Source organism: Ictidomys tridecemlineatus, chromosome 14, assembly GCF_052094955.1.
Source record: "Ictidomys tridecemlineatus isolate mIctTri1 chromosome 14, mIctTri1.hap1, whole genome shotgun sequence".
Taxonomy (NCBI): Eukaryota; Metazoa; Chordata; class Mammalia; order Rodentia; family Sciuridae; genus Ictidomys; species Ictidomys tridecemlineatus.
In genome coordinates, this window is record NC_135490.1 from 6,996,821 (window position 1) to 7,020,696 (window position 23,876).

Below are 23,876 nucleotides of genomic sequence, written 5' to 3' on the forward strand. Positions count from 1 at the left end.
GAAACTCTTCTCGATTCTTGGTCCTCAGTGACATCGGGACAAAGGTCATACTCCAAGGAAGGGAAGCCCTGGGGGTAAGGTGGCCCTGGGAAAGGGATAAGAAGAGTCTCCCAAGCACCAGCTTGATATGTGGGGTCAAAAGCAAGATGGATGCAGGCACCTGCTAGAAAGATTTCCCCCTGTCCTGACAAGGACCCAAGCACAGAACCTGGAGGTGTGTCACCACAGAGAGGCAGGGGGATTGAGAGGACTCTGGAGGAAAGTTTGGGCGGTGGGGTCAGAGATTCAAGCAAAAAAAAAAAAAAAAAAAATTGTTTTCCCAAAAGAGAAACCCGGACCTCTGGGTAAGCCAGATTCTGCAGGCCACATGAGTCTGCTTTCACTCACCTAATGCTAAATGTATTTTTTAAATCTTTTCAATTTATTTATGACATGGTCTACCACGGACTGTCATTAATTTCTTTCATACCGTCCTGAGTATGGAATCCCAGCTGAGACCTGCAAGGACACCCAGTGGGACCTACACCAGGAGGTCCTCCATGCGCAGGCACCGCTGCTGCTCCAGGGCTAGGGGCGCCCTAGTCAGCTATGACCCCAAGCCCTGAGATGCCAATGGCACGTCAGGAAGAGGAAGGGCGTCCGGCATAGTGACACCTACTGATGGGCAGTCCCTGGGCTCTGCAGTGAGAGCCGCCCGCAGAGCTCACTGGCTGCTCCTCAGCAGGGCTCAAGCCCATCAGCTGACCCTCTTCCAGTGGCCACACTCCCAGTCCTCCTGGAAAAGTGCAAAGACGCTGGCTTTGATCATCTAAAAACAAAAACAAAAGCACGGACCCTCCACGAGACCCAGGAAGTTTCATTTTGTTTCATTTTTAGTACTTAATTTATACATGGCATCGTTCCAAAAGAAGAATTTAAATGACTTATAAAAATATAGACGGGAGGTAGGAATGAGGTGAACGTGTACGCGGATCAGGACGGAGCTCGCCTTCTCAAAGCCCGGGGTATGTGGCTGCCATAACGGTGGATGGATCATTCCAGCGGTCCTGCCTGGGAAGCCGGACGCACTGGCAACGCACCTGACCGAGAGCCCCTGAGGAGCCCGTCGCTTCCCTTCTCAGGGCTTCAGAATTGGACAGCCACTTCAGGCTCAGCCCCCGGCCCCTCAGGAGTTGGTCCTAATCTGGAGGCTCAGGACTCGAATCCATGTGGCAGCAGGTCCTCTGGTCACCAGAACTGGGTGGGGACAAAACAGAAGGTGGCTACTCCCCAGACTCGGCTTCGCCCCAGAAACTACCCCTGCCACCTGACCCCACGTCAGCTGGGGCAATCCGCTGCTGTGGCTGTATTTTCAACTGGCCGAATGATTGGAAATCTCAATAACTGGGTCAAATGTCCTAAGGTAAGTGGCCATTCAGAGGCTTCCATCACAGGGTAGTGGACCTTTGGCTTCCGCAGCTGTCCACAGGTATGCCTCTCACACACAAGTACACGCTCAACCACGCTCACATGGAGCCAATGGTAGATTCAGGGACACTGAGCATCACTCTGCTTTCCTGATCAAACTCCATCTCCTGGTGTTCAACGGTTCATAAGGGGAAGTTTCCTGTTATAGAAATATTCCAGTTCTCAAAGGGACCATAGGGGGATGGATCCAAGGCCCCTTCCGGCTCCGAGATACTCAAATCTAAAGATGCTCAAGCCTCTCACATAAATGGCAAAGTATTTGCATATAACCTATGCACAGGCTCCCAAATACTTTTAAGTCATCTCTAAACTACTTACAACACTAATGCAATGTAAATGCGATGTAAATAGTTGTTATTCTGTGTTGTTTAGGTAATAACAGCAAGAAAAACATGTCTGTACATGTTCAGAACAGAAACAAGTTTTTAAAATATATTTCCCATCCATGGTTGGTTGAATCCATGGATAGAGAACCCACAGACACACAGGGCCAACTGAATCTTGCAGTCTCTAGTAAAATAACGGGTCATGGCAGTCATTAGTAAAGGCTGCTACCTTCACCAAAAAAGAAAGAGCCAGTTATTAAATGCCTCCTGAATGACATTTCCAGGTTCTGATCCGGCCTCTAACTCCTAATTCATGGAAAACACAGAGAACGGAAGAAGGTGATCATTCAGTTCGGACTGAAGGAAATGTACAGGGCAAATTATCCAATTTTTTAAACAAATAAATTCTGAGAAAGAGAGAGAGGTGATAAAAAGAGACTGAATATTTATATCAACCAATTGCAACATAAGGACTTTATTTGGAACCTGATTCAGATGAACAGTTAAACAATATTGTCTCATAAATCTGAGCCAGTAAATATGAGACAATAGGGGAAATAAAGACTTACTAAATATTGTACAACATTAATGAACAATAAAAAATTTTAGGTAATGTAAGAATCATTCTTCTGCTTTAAGAGGTCAATATCCCTCTTTTAAGAGGCATCTTTAAAGATATACACTAAAATACTCACAGAGAACTGCCATGACATCTGAGGCTGGCTTTCAGCCTGGGGCGGGGGCGGGGCAGCACAGCTGAGCCGCAGAGGCCAGCGCATGCGCTCGGCCATCTCCTCTCTTACTTGTATACACGCTGGACACTTTCCACAATAAAGAAGTAAAACATTTTTAGAAACTCAATTGAGAGAAGTACTATTGATAGGAAATTCCCTAACGGACATCTTGTCCATCAATTGTTTTAGATACAAAGCAACTAATCTCTGGGTTGAGCCAGAGCCCACCAGTGGCAGGGGCAGGGCAGTGGGACATGGACCAAATGGTCCCTGGAGGGTGTCCTGAGCCAGGAGAAGGGCAGTGTGACAAACAGCCCATAAAGCACTCCTACTGTCCTTCCTAAAGCACTGGCAGCAGCACTACCAATGGCCTTACAGGACAAGGGTGTCCTCTTCATAAGTGCCCTGAACAGAAGTTTCCTTCTGGTTCTAGAATCAGGGTGTTTTCCCCCCAAGCAGCTTCCTTTTCAGGATCACTAAGAAAACCTGAAGCCAATCACCACTGCCACCCCCGGGATGGCTGCTCAAACGAAGAGCGCAGCAGCAGGGCTGGCGAGACGTGAGAAGCCGGTGCCCTACTGGGGACGCTGCCGGGCAGCCAGGTGGAAAACGGTGGGACGACTGCTGGAAGAGCGGGGTCCCCACGAGGTCCAGCAGCTCCACTCCTGGCCATGGTCACCAAGAGAAGGGAAGAGACGGCTGTGCCTGCGTTCACAGCAGCGCTGCCCACAGAGCCCAAGGGTGGGAGCAACCCAGGTGCCTCGGGGGACAAGGGTAGATGAACGCAGTCCACACACAGCAGAATGTCACGCAGCCAGAGAAGGAGGGACTGCGACGCCCCTGCCCTTGCCTGAAACAAGCCAAGCACAAAAGCGGGGTGCAGAATGGCCCCCTTGCAAGAGGCCCCTGGAGTAGTCGAGTCACAGACAGGAGGATGTACGGCCAGGCGCTGGAGGAGGGGAACGAGGGTGAGAGGTCAGCTGGTGAAGATAAAAAAGTCCCAGCGACAGATGGCGGTGATGGTTGCACAACAGCCAGCCGCACACTTAAAAATGACCAAAGTGGCAAATTTTATACTGAAAAAAAATAAATAAATAAACTCAATTATACAGCGAAACTGAACCTTCTCCATGTTGCTGCTAGGAAACTTAGAGCCGAATTTGTGGTCAACTTTCAAAAATTGTGTAAGTTATGGCCCACACTCTGTGATTTCCTTTGACTTATCTTTCTTTGGTCTAATATTTACCAAATTCTAATGTATGCTATTTTTGTACCTTGTATACTTTTTAATTTTCCTTTAATCCATTTTATCACAAGGCCCAAGATAAATAGTTGGGAAGAGTAAGAGCAAGAAAAACAATATTATATTTCATATTATCGGTGTTTGATCCACATTGCTCAGAATTTTTCTTAAAAACATTATTTGGGTTAATTTGAACAATGAGTAAATGTTTTCATTTTCCTGTTCTCCATACCCATGTTTCTTTTCTAAAATAACTTAATTAACAGAGAAGCAGTAGAAGGATAATTGATTCTTCCCCCTGCATATGCTATTGAGCATATTTTCTCAGAAATTTAAGAAATGTCTGGACATATTTGTAAAGTAAATTAAGTAAATCTTTTTTATATTCAAAACTTTCAAAAGTGAAGGTTGGCTGAGTGGAGGCCACTTTACAGGCGTTATGATGGTGAAACCCCAGCCACAACTGGCTGCACTGGTACTGAAGGAGCCCGATCTAATCGGACCAGTGGGGACCCGGCTGACATGCGAGCAGTGCTCAACTCACTCTGTCCATCGCTCCCCAGAGTTCCCAGGGTACGGGACCCATCTGGCATTTTGAGGGAGAGGTGCTGCAACCAGGGGGTCCGGCTGTAGCTGGGCTCCCTCTGTAGGTCCTTGAACACACTGACGGGGATCCAGATGTGCCCCTGCCAGCTGCCTCCCACTCAGGGCACTCTCCCTCCTGCTGTGGCTGAGCTTTCTCTCCACCATTCCACGAGGCACACAGTCTCCTCATTCACGGACGGGCAAGAACCCCATCCACTGTCACTCCAAGACACCTCTGACTTGACGACCTCTGGGAATTACAGTTCGTATGGACTTTGCACAACTGCTTCCTGGGGATGGCTTGCTTTCTGGCTCTTACTTGCATCCCAAGTGGTCGAGGTGTGTGGGCACGTGGGTGGCACTTTATCAAAGCTCACTTATCTCCCCGCCCCCTAGCAGGCTCGGCTCCACCTTCCAGCACAGACCCGTCCCCATCTCCACCTTCCACACCCAGCCCTCCCAGCAGACAAGCCCTCCCTCTCCACATGGCTCTTCCCTGGGTCAGCACTGGGACAAAGCGGTAGCACCATCCCCAGTGGCGCACACATGTCAAAAGGGACTGTCAGCAGGCGCTGACAGCTGCTGTCCCCCGCTCTGAGAACAATCCTTCAGCAAGGGCTTTTTTCCCTTCCCTGTGTGACCCGCCACACCCAAGGAAAAGACGGAAGTTGAAAAAGACATAAGAAATAAAATGTGCCTTATAACACATCTCCAGGGCCCAGTTGCTGTCACTTGGAGAGGTGCGTCCCACCACCCTGCGAGAAGGCCTATTTCTGTGCTTCTCCATCTAAGAAGTTCGCACCAGTCAGCAGCCTGCTGTTCTAACCGTCTCCTGAATATAGATTGTTCGGTTAATTATAAACACATTTCAAAGTCATTCTTCCTGGCCTTTTTCCTGGAATGAGGGACTGCCACTCCTCGGCTCACAGAACGGGCCTCAATAGTTTTCAGTCAAGGGTCAGGGAGAAATACGCCACACCGGGATTCGATTATTTACCAACATCATGTTGGACGCGAGCCAATGAGACACCAATACATTCTCCTTTGAAGTCTGACATATTGCCTGCTGCTTCCAAGGCTGTTTTCTTGGCTGGCAGACAAATAACTGAGGCTGTTTCAAAAATCACCTCCAATTCAAGTCAGGGGAAAAAATTGTTCTTGTGATTGGCTCATCTTACAGACATTGATCTCATTCTCCGTGAACCCCCAGCGTTGGGGGCGTCTCTGAGCCTCTGACAGCCGTGGGCCCCAATCCTGCAACCAGGCCTTCAGCAGTTGCTCAGTCAAAGCCTAGAGTGTCCCCAGCCCCTGGCCTGCTGACACCTGAGCCGTGGGCATGAGCAAGGGTCCCTGATGTCTTGTACTGGCTTTGTCCTCCTGTCTGAAGAGACCCAAGGGAACCTGACACAGAAGAAAGGTTTTGTGGTGGTTTAGGGTCACAGATACACTACTATCGGGCTACTGGGAGGCAAAACACCCAGGACAACCCAGAGAAGTCACTGAGGAGCTTGAGCTACCCCACTGGGTATCAGCTTCTGAACATGCAGGTTCAGAATCTCACCTCCAACCAAATTGCCTGGGTGGAGGTTTCCGACCTCCACAGGGTAAAAGAATTTTGAATTAGAAGGAAGAAGAAGAAGGAAGAGGAGGAGGAGGAGGAGGAGGAGGAGGAGGAGGAGGAGGAGGAGAAGTCATAGTTGTTTTAGCATTCTAAAACATAAGTAAAACTGAGAAAAAAAGGAACTTAACAGCTATTTTCCCCCATTAAGCGACTGCTCTATCATTTAAACACTTGGATTAATGAGAAGTTCATTATTCCATATCATTGGCCAGTCTTAGTACAATATTAAAATTTCAAGTGTACAGTCAGATATATTCTCTACTCTTATTGAAGGGCCATGAATCAGCCTTCTTTATAGATATGAATTAACTTTTAATCTAAAATCATTCAGAGAGAGTATAGCAATATTTACTGAATAAAATCTTCAAAGTTAGCCTAGCTATGAGTGTTGATGCTACATTACATACAATCAAAGTCTACTGCATTCCAACTTTTTCATTCATTTAATTCATTTTATGTATCTTAGTGCTTCGTTTTTCTCATTCCACTTTGCTCAGTTGTATTTATTTTTCTTTATGAAATATCGTACAACCTGCAGTTGCATTGTATACCAATCGCCTGAAGCCCTCCAGGTTTACACCTCATTATTTCAACATAATGTTGTTTTTGTTCTGTTTTGTTTTGTACCAGGGATTGAATCCAGGGGCATTCAACCACTGAGCCACATCCCCAACCTTTTTTATGCTTTATTTTGAGACAGGGTCTCACTAAGTTGCTTAGGGCCTCGCTAAGTTGCTGAGGCTGGCTTTGAACTCTCAATCTTCCTGCCTCAGCCTCCAGAGACCCTGGGATTACAGGTGTGCACCACCATGTTTGGCGCAACATGATTTTAATAGCACCCTTTCCCTCTCAAAAGTGTCCTAATTTAGAAGAAAAAATTATGTTCAAGGGTTATACTTCAAAGTTTAAAATATTTTATCATATTTTCTTTAATTGGGCTGAAACTCCACAATTTAAGATTGGAATCCCCTTGCCCTTCACTTCCCATCTTCTCAGTTAGTGAGATTTACCTTCGTTTGAAATGACCAATCTTGACTATGGAATATTTTTAATAAAATTAGTAGCCGCTCTGTGCTGGAGAAGCACCTCCACAGAGTGGCCACAACCTGGTTCTCTGCATGGACGGAGTGGTCCACCGCCAAGAACTGTCACTTTCATTAAGACATTGAAAGCCACGGAGACCCTTCCCAAGACAGGCACATTGTGTAGAGGAAAGATGTCCTTCCCGGGGGGAGCATTCTCTATACTCGACCATGCTTCTTTAATCCCTGGTGCCTCTGTTTCTGCACCACAAAGGAGCACAATAATGTCCACTTCACAGGGCTGACAAACGGAAGAAAAGGGATGACGGCCACAGGGCACTCTCAGCCACCAGGAACAAAGACACTGAGCAACAGCGAAATGTTCAGTTCTGCTTTTGCAGTGTGCAGGGAAAGAGTCCGGCTGACTTGAAAGGGAGCCCCCCAGGAAGAGAGGGGAGACCACAGGAGGACAGGGCCTGGCCATGGGCGTCATTAGCATTGTCAGAAAGTGCACTGAGGGAAAGGGCAACAAAGGAGGCCAGGAGCTCCGGTGGCAGGAAAACAAGACCCAGAAAAAGATCTCCCCAACGCTACAAAAGAAGGCCTGAAAAGCTGAACGTCTTGAGTTAAAAATAACCCGTGAAAACCGTAGGCCAGGACGGTTTTTAAGGAGCCATCTGTATGTTCTCGCATTACTAGATATAATAGCACACTCAGGTACTTTTACACTGGAATGTGCCTGGATCCCTCATGCTGTCTGTTCTCTTTACATTCTCCTCTGATCTAAGAGCCTAATGGTAGCTCAGTGGTCACCTGCAGAGTGGACCAAACTTAAAAGCTCCTATTTAGACAACGTTCATAAGGTGCATTCAAATGATCTACCACTAGGTCATGAAATCATTCTTGGTGAGAGCACTTTGGCATTAACTGTGGAGACCGCCAAAGCCAAAGAATGAGTGTGGATGAGCATGAAGAACCATGGTGCTCTGGTCAGCTCACAGGCGGGAAGATGTAAGACACAGGCCTGTACATTATTAATACTTGCTACTCAAATCAAATGGGGAGAAATCGTAATCATCGCAGGAGACGTCACTCCAGACAGTGTTTTCCCGGCAAAAGCTGCATCTCAAGAGTCCTTCAGAGCACTCTGGGAATGCATGGGGGTTTACAAATCAATCTGCTAAATTGCCTTGGCAGGGAATCGTGCTTCTGTGTATGGACTGAAAGGCACTGCTGAATCTGCTAAGCCCTCCCAGTGAACTTTCTAGAAGAGGCTACATAAGCCCTGCAGCCTTACAAGGTGCTGGCAGGATGAAATGCCAAGTATATCTCAAAGAGTCAAATGCTGTGTTCGTTTGAACTTTATGGTATAGCTATAAACAACCCAGAAGGACAGAAGTCCTCCTCAAAAGCCATCCACTCCCTCACCACTGTAGGCCAGGTAGACAGGGACATAAAAAGAGAACGATTCTGCAAAGGTGAACATGAAATGCTTGCATATACTTAGCCAAAATAGGAACCTTAATTTAAGCATCTGCAAGAGCCAAACTGCAGTTCTAAAGAAGGAATTCTTAGATGTCAAACGTATTCTATCTTATGATCTGCATAATCCTGCCCTTTACATACTGTTAACTTGTAGGAATTCTGTGCGTGATTCGGCTCTTCTCAAACCACACACATTGGCCATTCACAGTGAGCTCCCCAGGGCTGATCCACCAGGTGAGCCTCTGATCCTAGAGGGAGGAGGCAGAGCAAAGGGCTCAGAGCCAGAAAGGCTCAGCGCGCAGCCAGCAGCCTTTCCCCTAGGAAAACTGAGGCTTGGAGTAACTTGCTACCAAAGTCAGACCATGAAGGCTGTGGGCTAGGGTTTTTAGTAAGTCTCTACAAACCAAATTGGACAGCAAAAAGCAGGGGAAATCTTCATTCTCTGATAGTTACAGTTACATCATGTCATTAGCCTGTCCTCCAGGAGGGAGTTGCACCAACAATAGAAGCTCATAAGGTAGGTCAATGTCACTTCACATTTCCCAAAAAGTCACGGAACCTCATTTCTAACATTTCTGGGGATGGCAAATCTGAAAGGCTAAAAAAAAAAAAAAAAAACAAAAAAAAAACCATCAAAAGAACACTTTGAACATTGACACATGGGACATTTGTGTCCCATGGTAACAGACACTGACAGGATACGAAAGTGGGAAGATCAGATATTTCCACACACGTTACAGTGTCCATTATGCCTTCTACAAAATCAGATTGTCCATTTAAGTTCTGCATGTACTGATTTTTAATCACTGCTCAGCACATTTTAAAGGGTGATTGCTCATCCAGGCAGGATTTGCTGACAGGTGGCACTAGGCCTTGCTTCACGGCTCTCCCACAGTTAATCCTAACTGGTCGCCAGGTTTGATTCCGTCTCAGGGAATAGGGATTCCATCTTGGGGATTCTCCATGTGCTCATTTAGGGACTGGCTGTTTTGAGGCCCATCTCCGAGTCAAACCCACTTCAGTACGGTTGTGTAGGACACCCGAGATTAGAATGGGACAGAAGTTAGGAGAGGCGTGAAGTCAGAGGACTTCAAGGTTTTAGGACAGGAGAGGTCACAGAACCTGTCTGAAGGCTGAGGGAGCCAAGCCAGGGAGACTCTGGATGTCCAGCTGAATTCCAGGGGACAGAGGTGCCATCCCCAAGGAGCCCCAAGGCACTGTTGGAAAGAAGGGAAGTGGAGGCCAGAAGGACAAAAGGAAGCCAGTGTGAACAAGGGAAGGAAGAGGGAGAAAGGGAGGGAGAGAGGAAGGGAAGCAGGACAGAAAGCTCAGGAACGAGACATTTCAGAGGAAACCCCCGGAGATGCTGGAGACAAGGAAACAGGGTCTAGAGGGAGTTTGCCAAAAGGTGTAGAGTCTAACTAGAAGGTTCTGCTCAGCCCATAAGTGGACATTGTGGGTATGCAGTCAGGGATTGGACTTTGTTCTGCTTAAACCATTTTACATTGATGTTTTCTTCTAAAGAATGTTCTTATCGGGCTCGGTGGTGCCCGCCTATAATCCCAGCCACTCAGGAGGCTGAGGCAGGAGGATGCTCGAGTTCAAAGCCAGCCTCAGCAACAATGAGGTGCTAAGCAACTCAGTGAGACCCTGTCTCTAAATAAAATTAAAAATAGGGCTAGAGATGTGGCCACTGTCAAGTGCCCCTGAGTTCAATTCCCAGTACCCTGCCCCCCAAAATGTTCTCATTAGATGGAAAAGAAAAAGTTCATCCAATTAGATTGACTTTTGTGGAATTACAACTTAAAATTACTTGAATCCCAGCCTTTTACAAAGATATACATCCGTGTGGGGAGAAAAACCCTTTCTCACAAAGAAAATCTCAAACACTAAATTAGCAGGTTAATTCACAGTGTGGACGAAAGAAATAGCAAATACACAATTTGATATTTGGGTTGTTAAAGTGAGAAAAGAAAGCATGCTAGATTCTATAGAATAAGCATTCCCTATCCCAGAAATTACTAAGAACTTGAGAGTTTTCTTGGCTGTAAGGACTCGTAAACATCTAGAAGAGCCCAGATTTTGAAGCCCCGAGGACACTTGCTAAAACTAAGAAAGTTGGCAGTAGGTTTGCACACAATTTGGGTTTTCTTTCAGAGTTGATATCTTACCAAATACAGCCATCTGTGTTCCCTCTGGGAAAGGTTCAACCGTCCTGTTGCCATTGACATGATGTTTGGCTAGAGAAAGAAAGAAAGAAATGCAAGTTTAAGTGTAAAGTTCTACACACTTACTAACACATGTCATTAAATGTGTCAATGAGCCTATTTCTCATTTTGAGTTAGAAGCACACCAAAGCTTACCCTCCCCAGAGAGTTTTGGTTATCTTGTTTTTAATCTTAGTCACAGCAGAACCTAGACATCCTGTAGTCTAGGGAAGACATTTTGCAAATAAGCATGCCAAGGCTCAAGCTCCTGCAGGGCCGGACAGCCTGAAAGTGCCTGACCCCTGGCCAGCAGGTCCCCAGGGTGCTTGGTTTCCCCGGACAACTCTCAACAATCACAAGGTTGTCACGATCTACACTTAAGTGAGATGTAAAATGAGCGCGGTAACACTGGGCCCAATTTTTCAGGAAACATAATAGCAGTCATGTCATCTCACTACAAATCAAGCTCTGCTCCAGGGGACCAAAGGCATTACCAGTCTTCTTAAGGACCACGTGGATATTTCCATGCCTCCCACTGTCCCTTCATCCCCCTGGTCCCCACCACCAACCATCCTTCTTGCACTGGTGCATAGCAAGGACTGACTCAGAAATAAAAAGAAATCAGGTTCGAGGTTTCCAGCATTAACTTGTTCTCACGACTCCAAACAGAGAACACTGCAGTACCTCCATCTAGGAGGATTTTAATAGTAGCCTCAGCTCTTTTTGAATACAGCATTTAGGTAGGAAATTCAAGAGAGGAACAGCTACACTGCTCCCACACATGCATTGCAGTTTAAGGGGTCACCTTAGGCTTGCTGAGCGATGGAGAAGGACTCAGCACTAAAGTGAGGCTCCTAGAAGTATGATATGGCTGCTGCCCTCGAGGACAACAGCTACCTTAGAGGCAAACATTTCCAAAACAAACGTGACAGGAAGCTTATGATTCAGCACAGTCCTGGGGTGTGGACTCGGGAGTGGGAGGAGCTCATGGGGAGGGGAGCAGGCTGGGGAATGGGTGCAGGAGGCAAGAGGAGAGCCACTCAGGTAGGAGACAAGAGGGCTGGGCAGGGGGTGGGCCAGGATGTGAGCAAGGACCAGAGGACCTCCTGAGCCAGGGAACAGGATAGCCTGGCTATGGTTCAGGGTTACGCTGGGAAGCAAGGGTGACCAAGGACGGACCAGGGCTGGATCCAAACATGGGGGACCCTCTTCAGCTCTGCACAAGTGCTTTAGATCCCGCAGGCTCAGTTCACACGTCCCTCAGGACTCCACCAGTTCTTCAGGCACTTCCACAGCTTCCTTGTGAGTAACTGTGGTGTGATCCTAAGAGCATGAAGCCCCGGGAAAAGGAAAGCGCAGTGCAGGTTCGGAATGCAAGTCCTGGGCTGCGCTGCCTGCCTGAGGTCCTCAGCTGCACACACGGCAGAGTCACGGTGGAAGGTCCCAGGTGACTTGTCAAGCACTCACTAATGCAGTTAGGACCACTGTCACTGAACTCCAAGGAACACGAGGAGCTACTGTGCAGAGGTCCAAGTTCTGCCTTCTGGTTAGACCCCCCACGGCACCCACCAGTGGTTCTGAAAGGGTATCTTTACCCACTCAGGACTCAGGGACCCATTCAACCCTCTAACCCACCACGCCCACTTGAAAGAACTGAACCTAAGGAAAAATGCAGGAGGAAAAACAGGTGCCACTTGCAACAATATGCATTTGAAGTCTAACTTGTGACAATGAAATCTTAAAATCAACTAAATGCTTAAAAATTGCCATTCATGATTTTTCAAACGAATGGAATACTACACAACATAGTTTAAATACTACCCTGGAAGCTTTGTAGAAATGAAGGAAAACATTTGGATATTGATAAGGGAAAATAATTCTATTATGCCTTTTATGTAGATTATAATGACAACTAAATGAAATATGAATGACATCAGAAAAAATGAGCAGAAAAACACGCAAAACGAAAACAAGAAGATTGTGCAAGGTATTTATTTTTATTTTTATTCATTTCCTTTGACACTGGTATGTTATTTATTTAATGTCTTGGGAAAAAACATGTTTAAATTTCAAAAATCAACAAAGCTATAAACTTCTACATTTTCCGTTAGGCGTTGGTTCCCAGGACAGCGAGGCTCTTCTATGGCCCGAGTGAAACACTGCAAGTGTTCATCAAAAAGTGCAGCCCCTCTGACACCTCCGTGGACCACCTGGGCAGCACAGAGGACTGCCCGACATGCAGAGCTGAGTCCCCTCCACACCCCTGCATTGGGGACAGACCCACCATCTCTTATTCCTTGTCAGCAGCGGTGCCCTTCTTTCTCCTCAGTGCCTACATCCGAGCCACCCAATCCTAGCTGATTTCACCTCCTCTACCTCTTTAGAGTCCCTTTCCTCTACCCGTCACCACCCAAGCCACTCCTGTTCTGCCATCATGACCTCCTTATCTGGACCTCGACAATGGCCTCCTAGCTTTTCCAGATCCCTCTTTCCAATCACTCTTCTCAAAGCAGCCACAACTGCCCTGCAACATGGAACAAACCTAATTATGGCACAAACTCCCCCAATGCCCTCCCCACCTTCCACTCTCCACTACTCCTAGGCTACAACTCTTTAGCATGGCTTCCAGGACCTGCACGGACTGACTATCACCTTGGCCCCTCATCCTTCTCCTAGTGCCCCCCTGAAACCCTGGTTCAAGCTTCTCCTCTGCCTGCTTGCCAGGGCTGCACTTTACACTCATATCACTATTTGGACAAAGGCCATACCAATGAGTGGACCGTGAGCTCAGGGAGGGCCTGGTTCTTCCTGTGGCTCATTCCAGGACCTGGGATCCCAGCCGGTACCCACAGGGAGCAGGTGTGCAGTAAGGATTTGTTAGTAAATGAGGCCACTGGTATCTATAAGTCTCTCTTCCGCCATTATGAAAGATTTATTTGACGTGTCACTTGCTGACAGGGTACATTCCAAGAGACAGGTTGGTAAGCGGTTTCCATCACTGGACGAACATCGAACATCGCAGAGTGCACTTACAAAAACAAGACAGCAATGATGTCACTGGTGGCCTCATTTTATGGGCACACCATTGTATATGCAGTCTGTCGCCACTTGAAAGTTAGTCTGTGGGCATGTGACTAGACGCAATGTCCTTTATGTGTACAAGTGTCTCATTTATAAAAATGAACATTGAAAATGGGCACTAAGAAATAGCCTCACAGCCAGGTGGAGACCAGGGAGTCCCCTGTCCCTCCCTTAAGGCCCCAGCTGCTCCCTTTCCATCCACCCACTCTGCTGAGGAGTGGACGGTGGACGTGGAGGTGGACGTGGAGGCGGAGGTGGAGGCGGAGGTGGGAGCAGGGAAATGCTCACGCTGCGGAAGGAGGTTTGTCGCCGCCCCTCCTTTACGGAGCCGAGGCCCTGTAAACTGGAGTTTGAACTTTCTTCTGAAGCACAGCTGCGTCTTGCGTCAGCCCAGTGGCAGCTGGCTCGGCATTAGCAAGCCAGTGACAGCCTGGGTTCTGGGACAAGATTGCCTGACTTTGAACCTCTCCCAGCCCTGGCTATGTGACCTTGTCTTAGTCACGTAACTTTCTGTGCCTCTGTTTTCTATTGTGAGCATTTCTTCATTGTATTTTTCCCACTTGTACCTACCTTGTGGGTGGTTTTGTGAATGAAATGATTTTAAAATGTAAAGCCCAACACTCAGCATATGGCACATAACCTTGAGGCTGGTATCATCATCTGTGTGTGAACTTTCTGCTCACAGCAAGATCTGAGTCAGGCATGGGACAGCTGCCTCCATATCCATGCTCGTGGCAGACAGCACTAATCAACCACAGCATCCTCTCATTATCCCCAAATGCGATCACAAAATCCTTTCCCCACTTAACACTCCACAGAGCTTCTTGCCATTTAGGGATAGAAAATGAAATGAAATCACCTTGTAACTCTTCGTCTAAGTGAAAAAACCAGAAAGATGGAACAAAGAAAGAAGCCATTTCCTCTGCGTTTCTGCATGACAAGTTGCAATAAAACCCTCTTAAACCCCATACAGCAGCGCCCCCTTATCACTGGGCACAGCCCCAAGTGGGTGCCTGAAGCAACAGACAGTACTGGACCCTGAAGATACCAGGCTTTCTCCTACAGCACCAGAGGCCATCTGTCCTTCCATGATCCGTGCCCTGGCGCCCATGTGCCTCTCTGCTCATGCCCTCTGGGGCGCTAATAAAATCTAGGCTCCTTGAGCACAAGCACTGCAATACACAGTGGCCAGCCTCATAACCAAGACGGCTGCTAAGGGGCCAAGGGTGGGAAGCACATGCAACATGGACACACTAGACAAAGGGACGACACATGCCCAGGCAAAACAGAGCAGGGTGGTGGCACACAATTTGAAATGAATGAATGATTTATTTCTGAATTTTGCATTTAATATTTTTGGATCACAGTTGATCAAGTAACTAAAAACCTTGAAAAGTGAGGCTTTGGATAAGGGGGATTACTATATATAGCTTTAGAGATAAAAGAATAAGGAGGACGCTGAGGCTACCTTCCACCCTGTGAAAGAATGGTAAGTTCTTAAAATCCAGCAATGGCACTTCTAATCCTGGAAACCAAGGCTGAATCTCTCAAGGCATTTTCCCATTGAAATTCTGAGGCACGTATTTGAGGGCCAAAGAACCAGAGATCCTTTAAATACCTTATATAGGTCAAGTAAGATTCAGGAGAAGGGTGGGCATATGTAAATGCCAGCATTTATATAAATTTCTGTTTCAGAATTAGTGACATTCTTTATCACAGAAGCAATCGAGTTCACTAAACAGAGAAGCCATTCAGTGGCTGGCTCCTAACTATGGTTGCCAGCAGGGTATAACATGAAGACAGGAGGGTCTGACAGGCAGGGACATCTGTTGTCCAGTCACTGCAGGTAGAGGCCTCCAATCTGACTGGCTGGGTGCATGTCCCTGCCCTTGCTCTCTGCTCTCTTGGGGCACATTCCAAAGCCACATGCTACCAGAGGACAGCCTCTGTTGGTGGTGACGATTCGTCCTCCATCAAGGGTATACGAGAACAAGGAATACATTTCCATTTATCTTGAAATCCAAGTGCTTGAGGAGCAGAAAGGCTAATTAGAGCAAGACCAGGTCAAAGTCAACTTCAGTGGAGATGTTGAAGGGGACTTGGGGGACATGCTCAAAAGCTTTAGAAAATGGCACCGATATTGCCTTTTCTTTTGTTTGTGAATATCCAATGTGCTTGAAATTTTAAAAACTGGGTTTTTTCCTTAAAAAAAGGTACAGTACAGGGAGGGGTGAGTGGGGAGGACAGGAGAGAGTAGGTGGAGGATGGACGTGCTCAATCACAGCATGTGAGGCAACTCCACAGAGAAGCCCATTCCTCTGCACAATTAATAGTTCTCAGAAAATTTCAATAATGTACCTGAAATAATTCAAAATCAGGCATAAATTACCCATCATAAGCTCCCTGTCCTATACTCAAATTATATTAGCTAAAATTCTTATCTTCTGGGTGAGGGGTTGGCAAGAAGCAGGGAAGGGTGGGTGGGGGTGAGAGAATAGGTCCCAGACCCTCAGTCTATTACTGTGGTCCACGCTCCTCGTGACTGGGTACCAACGGGCGCCACCAATCAGTCGGGCTGCTACTGAGCTTATCAGTGGTAATTGGTGGTCTCATGGGACTGGAACGACTTAGTTCCCTGGTATGAAAATAAAAATATGTCACCTCTCAAACAGAATACGGTCTCCCAATTCCCCTCATTTTCTGTTTCTTTGAAGTTCTTTTTTCAGCTCAAATTCAAGGCATCTCAGTATAAGTCAGACTGCCCCCCCCCCAAGAAAACTCATCCTGGACCTGCCTCTTCCATCTCCAGGGGAGGGTCCCTCAAGAACCCTGACCAGACCCTGGCCCAGAGGTCCTCCACAGCACTGAGGATGGTTTGAGGGACACTCAGCTATGGGACAGGGGTCCTGGGAGAGGAGAAAAATTCTCGACACAGATGCCTAGAGGCATGGGGTTCTGTTTCTTCCCCTCACTGTTCCTATAATTGGAAGCTGCTGCATTTTAAAGGGAAGGTTAACAAAAAGGTAAACGGACACAGCTCTAAGAAGATTATTTAGTAGGGGCTGGGGCTGGGGCTGTAGCTCAGTGGCAGAGAGCTTGCCTGACGTGCATGAGGCACTGGGTTCGATCCTCAGCACCACATAAAAATAAACAAAATAAAGTCATTCTGTCCATTTACAACTATAAAAACATATTTTTAAAAAGATTATTTAGTAATTTCTCAAGAATAATCATAAATAATTTTCCATGGCATCAGGAAATGGTAATAACATATAGTCAAGTAGGAAAAAAAGAAGTTTTTAAAGTATCTTACTCAACTAAGTGAAGAATGAAGATACAGGAAAAATACTAGAAGGAAACATAGTAAGAAATATAATAGCAGCCACTTCTCCATGCTGACTCATGGGGAATTTTTTCTTTGTGTGTATGTATGTGTGTATGTGTGTGTGTGTGTGTGTGTGTCTGTGTGTGTGTCTGTGTGTGTGTGTGTCTGTGTGTGTGTGGTGCTAGGGATTGAACCGGGGGCCTCACACATGCTGGCTAAGCACTCTGACCACTGAACCACATTCCCAGCCCCTTTTCTTCTACGTACTCTCATTCTTTTTCTTGAGTACATATTTCTTTGGCCGTCAGTTAACCAGAAAAAGGGAAAGGGGAAAAATAAAAAAGCAACACTGAGAAAGAAGGTGCCTCTTGGAGCCGTACATGTGGAATGTCCTCCAACGTTCAAGTCCATTTTCTCTGAGTAGAAAGAACAAGAGAAGCAGCAACCTGCTCTGACAGGGACTAGTCAGTGGCCAGCTTCTGTCCGGCTTCATCGCACAAGGACTCCAGAGGGGCCCTTCCTCTCCAGAGTCCTGAGCACCTTGACCTCGCTCTTGCCCTTGGCTGCAGAGCTCGGGCTCTCGACTCCACGGGGCCCGAGGCAGCTCTCTGGCTGCCTATTCACTCCTCTGCTGGGCTCAAGCCACTGCTCCTGATGGGAGGGAACTGGAGCTCAGCAAGTCCTAGGGACACATGTGTAGAAGAATGAAGGAAGGGTGACAGGGGGCACTAGGGGCACACAGCAGCCCTAGCACGTGCCAGCTACTGTACTTCAAGGTGGCAACACAGAGAGCAAGATGCAGCCCTGCCTGCTCTTCACCCCTCAGGCACCCGCGAGGCCCCGGCCCACTCTTAGGGGCCATAATCAACCCAGCACCCGGCTTCCCAGCCACCGGGACACCCAGAGCCCTTAGAGCAACCTGGACGCCCAGCCCACGCCACGGGACCCCAGGAAAGCTCCACCCTCATCACTTCATCTGCTGAAGAATTCTGGCTTTACTTTTAGAAGACTTATTAATTACCACTTTTAAGAACCATGTCTAACTGAGGCGTCTGTGAGAGTATATAATATCATTTTAATTGATGGGAAATTTCTACCTTTTACAAAAATCTCCCCATTAACCCAAGTAATTCCTAATCATTATCAAAATTAGATAATATTAAAAGCAGAAATCACATTTAAAATGGGGTTATTTTAAGGATTAAGATCTACATTTCTGCCCGATGCACATGACATCCTCCTGCAAACAGCAGTACTGAAACACGCGAGGAGCCCGGGTGAGTTCCTGTGACCAAGGGGCGTGTCCTCTGACAATTCTAAAACGTGTTTTAGATTTTTAAGATGAACGGTAAGTGTACCTATGAAGGATCACAGAGAAATCATACTTCCTATTTCTTTTTTTAAATGTTGCCCCTCAAAGACCCGGAGGAACCTGGCTTTGCTGGCCGCCATTGCTTTACTCTCTGCATACCCACAAAGCACAGCTATTGGCTTTCTCCCCGGCAGGGGTTGTTGGTTCGACTATATTAAAATATTCAGCCTTGTGCAGAGTGAAGTCCTAGGAAGCAATTAAGGCTGCAGCCCACCAAAGTGTTCCTTCATCCTGTCAAAGAGACATATTACCTCTTTGGACCCTGGCTGTGTGCCTCTAGAACACCCTGAAATCTACTCTTACAGACAGTTCCCCCTGAGACCAGAGAGGATGCAGCATGTGGTTCTAGTGACGTTCCACAGCAGGCGGCAGATCCTTCCTCTTTTCCTTGTGAACATGTCAGCGGCCCTAAGCAAAGAGCTCGCTGTCCCTTGGTGGGATGAGGTCTGCCTGCTGGTCGGGCAAGGCCCTGTCATCTGTCAGTCAGCAGCTGGATGGGAGTGGCCCAAGATCTGGCCCACCTTGTCCCCACTCTAATGGTGTGAATGGTGGGGTTGGTGCTCAGCCGAGCCTGACCGCCCTGCCCTCCCCTCCCCGTGCAGGCTGTCCCTGGCCAACACCAGCCTTTCTCCCAACGTCACTATGAGCACTGTCTCTCCGCCTGCCATGGGCTGAGGTCAGCCCTATTGGCTCTCTAGTTCTCCCTCAAAGAGGAAGTCTGGCTTTATTTCTTGGCTGAAGCTACTAATTGAAAGTGGAGTGGGGGATATGCTATACCTCACAGCACACTCGTCTCCACTCTCTTTTCTTATTAGGAATGAAGAAACACAGTGGTGAACGTGTGACTTTAGAATCCAGAAAAAGAAATCATCCCAAAAATGGATACATATATGGGCCTTGCTCAGCCTGACTTCCATTAAAAGAAGGCTTCCAATTTTTCCAGTTATTGCATGTTGTTGGGGTCAGAAGGAAAGAACAGATTCTGAGGGGAATAAAATATTCATAGATGGAACACTAACACGGTTCATTGAAGATCTGCTTCCACAAAGCAAAATGCAGGTTCTCTGCTTACGTGCACACATAGTCAGGGCTACATGTAAAGACTGGCATGAAGCTTCTGCGTAACATGATTAGTTGTGCAGTAACAGACACCCTGACAGAGGGAAACGGTGCAGGAGAAAATGCGGCACACACCACAACTTGTTAAAAAAGAACAGGAGGCTAAGCCAGGAGGATCACAAGTTCAAAGCCAGCCTCGGCAACTTAGCAAGGCCCTAAGCAACTCAGTGAGACTCTGACTCTAAATAAATACAAAATAGGGTGGAATGCAATGGTCATCATTACCCTAAGTACACGTAAGACACAAAAGATGTGACTCTACTTTGTGTACAACCAGAGATATGAAAAACTGTGCTCTGTATATGTAATATGAATTGTAATGCATTCTGTTATCATATATAACAAATCAAAAATTTTTAAAAAATACAAAATAGGGTTGGGGATGTGGCTCAGTGGTTAGGTGCCCCTAAGTTCCATCCCCAATACCAAAAAAAGAAAAAGGAAAAAAAACCTCTAGTGATTTTTGAGCTCTGTTCCATGTGATGTATTGCTTATTGGGAAATAGAAAAAGCAAGCCTAGGGACACCTGGGAGCCCAGGAGCCTCTCCTGGGTGAGAGCTGTGCTAAGACACAGGTATGCAGGCAGCAGCCGCGAAGCTCAGACCTGCCTGCGGCTCTGCAGCACCCAGTCCCAGCACCACGCACCCCCCCTCGTGATCCCACCCACAAGCTTCACACCACAGCGCAACCCAGACCTCTTTAGAATGCCACGTGATCTAGGGCACCCTGAAACCCCTCCACGAGAGGTGTCCAGCACCCTCTCTAAAACAGCTCCGCAGCCTCCAGAACAACATGTTCACTGTCCCCTTTTCAAGGAGGAAAGGATTTTAAGAGAATCAATCACTCCAAATTTTAGATAGAATTAAAAATTATCAAAAATAAAAATAAAGGTGTTTGGGGTTTCCTCTTCTTAGAGAGCAGAGGGCGAGGACAGAGGCTAGGACACCAGCACGCATGCTGCCTTTCTGGAACTGGTGACCTCTTTGATTTTTTCTCCGTCCTCCTACCTCTCATCCTTTCAATTTCCATCTGCCTTACTATTTTCCTCCACAACACAGATAAGGGTATTTCAAAATCTGCTTTAGATGTTTACCATCAGAATGTAAAAAGCACTTCAGACATTCTACATTTCCCTTTAAAATTTAAGTTTTTACTATGAAACTTTCAATTGATTTTTTTAAAAAAATCCAACTCTTAGACAGCACATGTTAATCGGCTGCTCTGAACATTTCCCCTAAGGACCTGGCCTTCTGAGATAGCAGGCTCATCTCATGACTCATTAAGAAAAGTTGGATAACCCAGCAAGATATTCATATTAAGAAACATAATGAACAAAATCTTCAACTGTGCGTCTACAAATGGCACAGAGAGGCATTTTATGGTATTTTTCACACTTGTCTTTCTATGCAAACCAGAACATATTAACTAGAGGAAGTTAGTGGAAGTGGGTGGCCCTCCCCTCATGCTTCTGGGCATCTGACTTTATGAAGGGACATGGGCACAGAGCCATCTACCTGTCACCTACCTTTAATATGTGCTTAAGCAGCATTTATTCAAGCCATGGACACTCCCTAGACCAATTCTCTGTTGACCAACAGGAGCATTCCTGAATAAAATGAGAGGCATGTCTGAAAGTACCAAACACAGGAGAGGCAGAGGCAGGAGGCTTCCTTGCAGTTCAGTTTGGGGGTCCAAATGGTGTCTCTGCAAAGACATCCAGCTTCCTAAAGACATGGGGAGTAGGGGATCTAAGGCAGGCTAAATGTTTCTCCTGGGCTGAGTCTAACTGAATGTCTTTAGGGTACCTGATTAAGACCTAAGAGTTCCGGAGATGCAGAAGACAACCATGACCAGCAAACCTGAACTATTAAGAAACCTTGGCACAGGCCCTGCAGAAAATCCGATCTTGAGAAGAATCAGGTCTACCAGACTCTTAGTGCTAAGAGTAAATCACAGTAATCTTTATTTTCTATCACTTTCTCTTTCCAAAAGGTTGATAGCTCAAAATATAAACTATTGTTGGAATGATTTCTGGGGAGGACAGACAAGTCGCAAACTTAAAAATGAGTCACAATCAAGAAAGAGATCTGGGATACAAAATTCATTTTTCCAGGAACATGCTGGTATCAAGTGGTGAGCTAGCTCACAAGTGCCTACTCAGTCTATAACAAGTATCAAATATAACTCTTCCTTGGGATTCTAATCACCATTTATGTAACACTGCCTCATTCTAAGTTCTACCCTGTAGCATCAAGAAGACACCTTTCATAGTGGTCATGTTTGTTGAAAGGTATAAGAGAGGAAAATAAAGCACTGCCCTTCTTTCCCAAGCTGCACAACTATTAGCCTGATTATAGAAAAAATCTCCCACTGTTCCACTCAGCCTTATGGAAAAATGTAGCCTCCTTGGAGCCACCTTGAAGGAAATTCATTGATGCACAGCCACACCATTCAAACTCAAGTTGCAATCCAAATTCAGAGGTCAATTTCATCGTAGGGTATGCAGCTGGGTGGTCCTGACTTAGGACTCCCACACAGCTGCAACCCAGGTGCTAGCTAGACTGCAGCCTCATCCAAAGGTTCAATGTTAGCAGAGGATCAGCAAGCTTGAACAGATCTTCCTGTTATGATTTGGATAAGAAGTGGTCCTAAAGACTCACGTGTTGAGGGGTTGATCCCCAGTGCAGCCATGTTCAGCGGTGGGGTTTTAAGGAAGTGTTTGGATCATGAGGGTTCTGATCTCGTCAGTGGATTAATCCACTGCTAGCTAAACGGACCTACTGGGAAATGGGAGAAGCTTGTAAATGGTGAGGCATGGTTAGAGGAAGTAGGTCACTGGAGGAATGTCCTGAAGGGTATTTCTTGTCCCTGACCTCTTCTCCCTCTTCCTGCTCCCTGGCTGCCAAAAGCAGAACAACTTTCCCCCTCCACAACCTTCCGCCACCATGTTCCACTTTACCTTGAGGCCAAGCAATAGAGCCAGCTAACCATGAACTGAAACCTCTGAAACTGAGAGCCAAAATAAGTCTTTCCTTCCTCTTAAATTGTTCTTATCAGATATTTTGGTCACAGCAACAAAAAGATGACTAACACACCTCCCGTTGCCATAAATCTCTGCTCTGTCCATAGGTGGAGCTTGATTCCTTTCCCCTGGAGTGTGGCCTGGACTTGGTGATGAACAGAACACAACAGGACACTGGGAGGCCAATTCTGAGAGCAGGTTCTATGTGGTGGCACATGACTAGGGTGCACTCTCTTGTATGGCCCATGTGCGAGACACTGAGGCCCCCCAAGATGTAATGCAACTGACACCTTCGTGGTAGCCTTGCAAGGGACCCTGAGGCACCCAGCAAGGCCATGCCAGATTCCTGACCCAAAGAAAACATGAGGTCATAGATGACTGCTTTAAGCTGCACATTTTGGAATAATTGGTGACACAGCAACAGAAAATTAATATACTAATGTGTTCTAATAAAGCAAAAGGAATGCCTTTATTGCAAACAAAAATTAATGGCATATGCCAGGAAAGCAAACCATCTTTTATGAAGCTAATTTCCACAGGAAAATATATATTTCCAGTCTAAGTGATTTACAAATCAACCCCTGGAACCTGACCCATTTCTAAGTTGGAGCTATCTCTATGCAGTTTATTTTTCCACACACTTTGTTCCCTAGTGTGCTGGCATTGCTGAAACAGGCACTTCTGAACCACCAAAGTCTAGGGATAGTGTGTAAAATATCAAAGGAGGGCTGTTAGCACTTTTGCAATAATTCTGGCAATTTTTATTCATTTGCATTATCCAGGGGATTGTTCTCTGCTTTTCCTGCTGTTTTGTTTGGGGAAGTTATATCTCTGCTTCATGGGGCTTACAGAAACAATGAAGAAAAATGTTTTTCCAAAATTCCAGGGAGGCTAAATTTAAATTCATGCCAAAGGCCTAACTACAATGAAGAGAATTTTCTGTGTTTCGGTGGGGTTTTGTGTGGTTGACTGGTTGTTTAGTTGAGTTTGGGGGCTTTTTTTCTTTGAATAAATGAAAGTAAAAAGATGGTTGGACTATTTCTCTTCAGAGTGATATTATGAGAAATTTGTTTTCCCCTCTTTTATATGGAAATAAAATACAATCTCAACAGTTTAATTGTTGCTGGATAAGAACCACCTTTTAGCGTGGATACTTCATCTAGTAGGCTATATTTTGGCCTGGATACTTCATCCATGAGTAGCTTAAGGTCCTAGTACCCTATTCTAAGCAGTAAAATAGTAATATTCTATTACATGCTGGGTCCAC

At 46.3% G+C, this 23,876-nt stretch overlaps 1 protein-coding gene across 6 annotated transcripts in view; it reads right to left on the minus strand.

The window, feature by feature from the left end:
- Positions 1–23,876, minus strand: part of Msra (methionine sulfoxide reductase A) — a 326,527-nt gene that overhangs the window by 183,854 nt on the left and 118,797 nt on the right. For 5 of the 6 annotated variants that reach the window (XM_021734523.3, XM_021734521.3, XM_005337228.5 and 2 more), the window contains exon 2: positions 10,655–10,723. In XM_021734523.3, coding sequence (XP_021590198.1) covers positions 10,655–10,723 — 69 coding nt within the window. Of the gene's footprint in view, positions 1–10,654; positions 10,726–23,876 lie in introns of all 6 variants that reach the window. The other variant, XM_078030800.1, reaches the window with a different exon arrangement.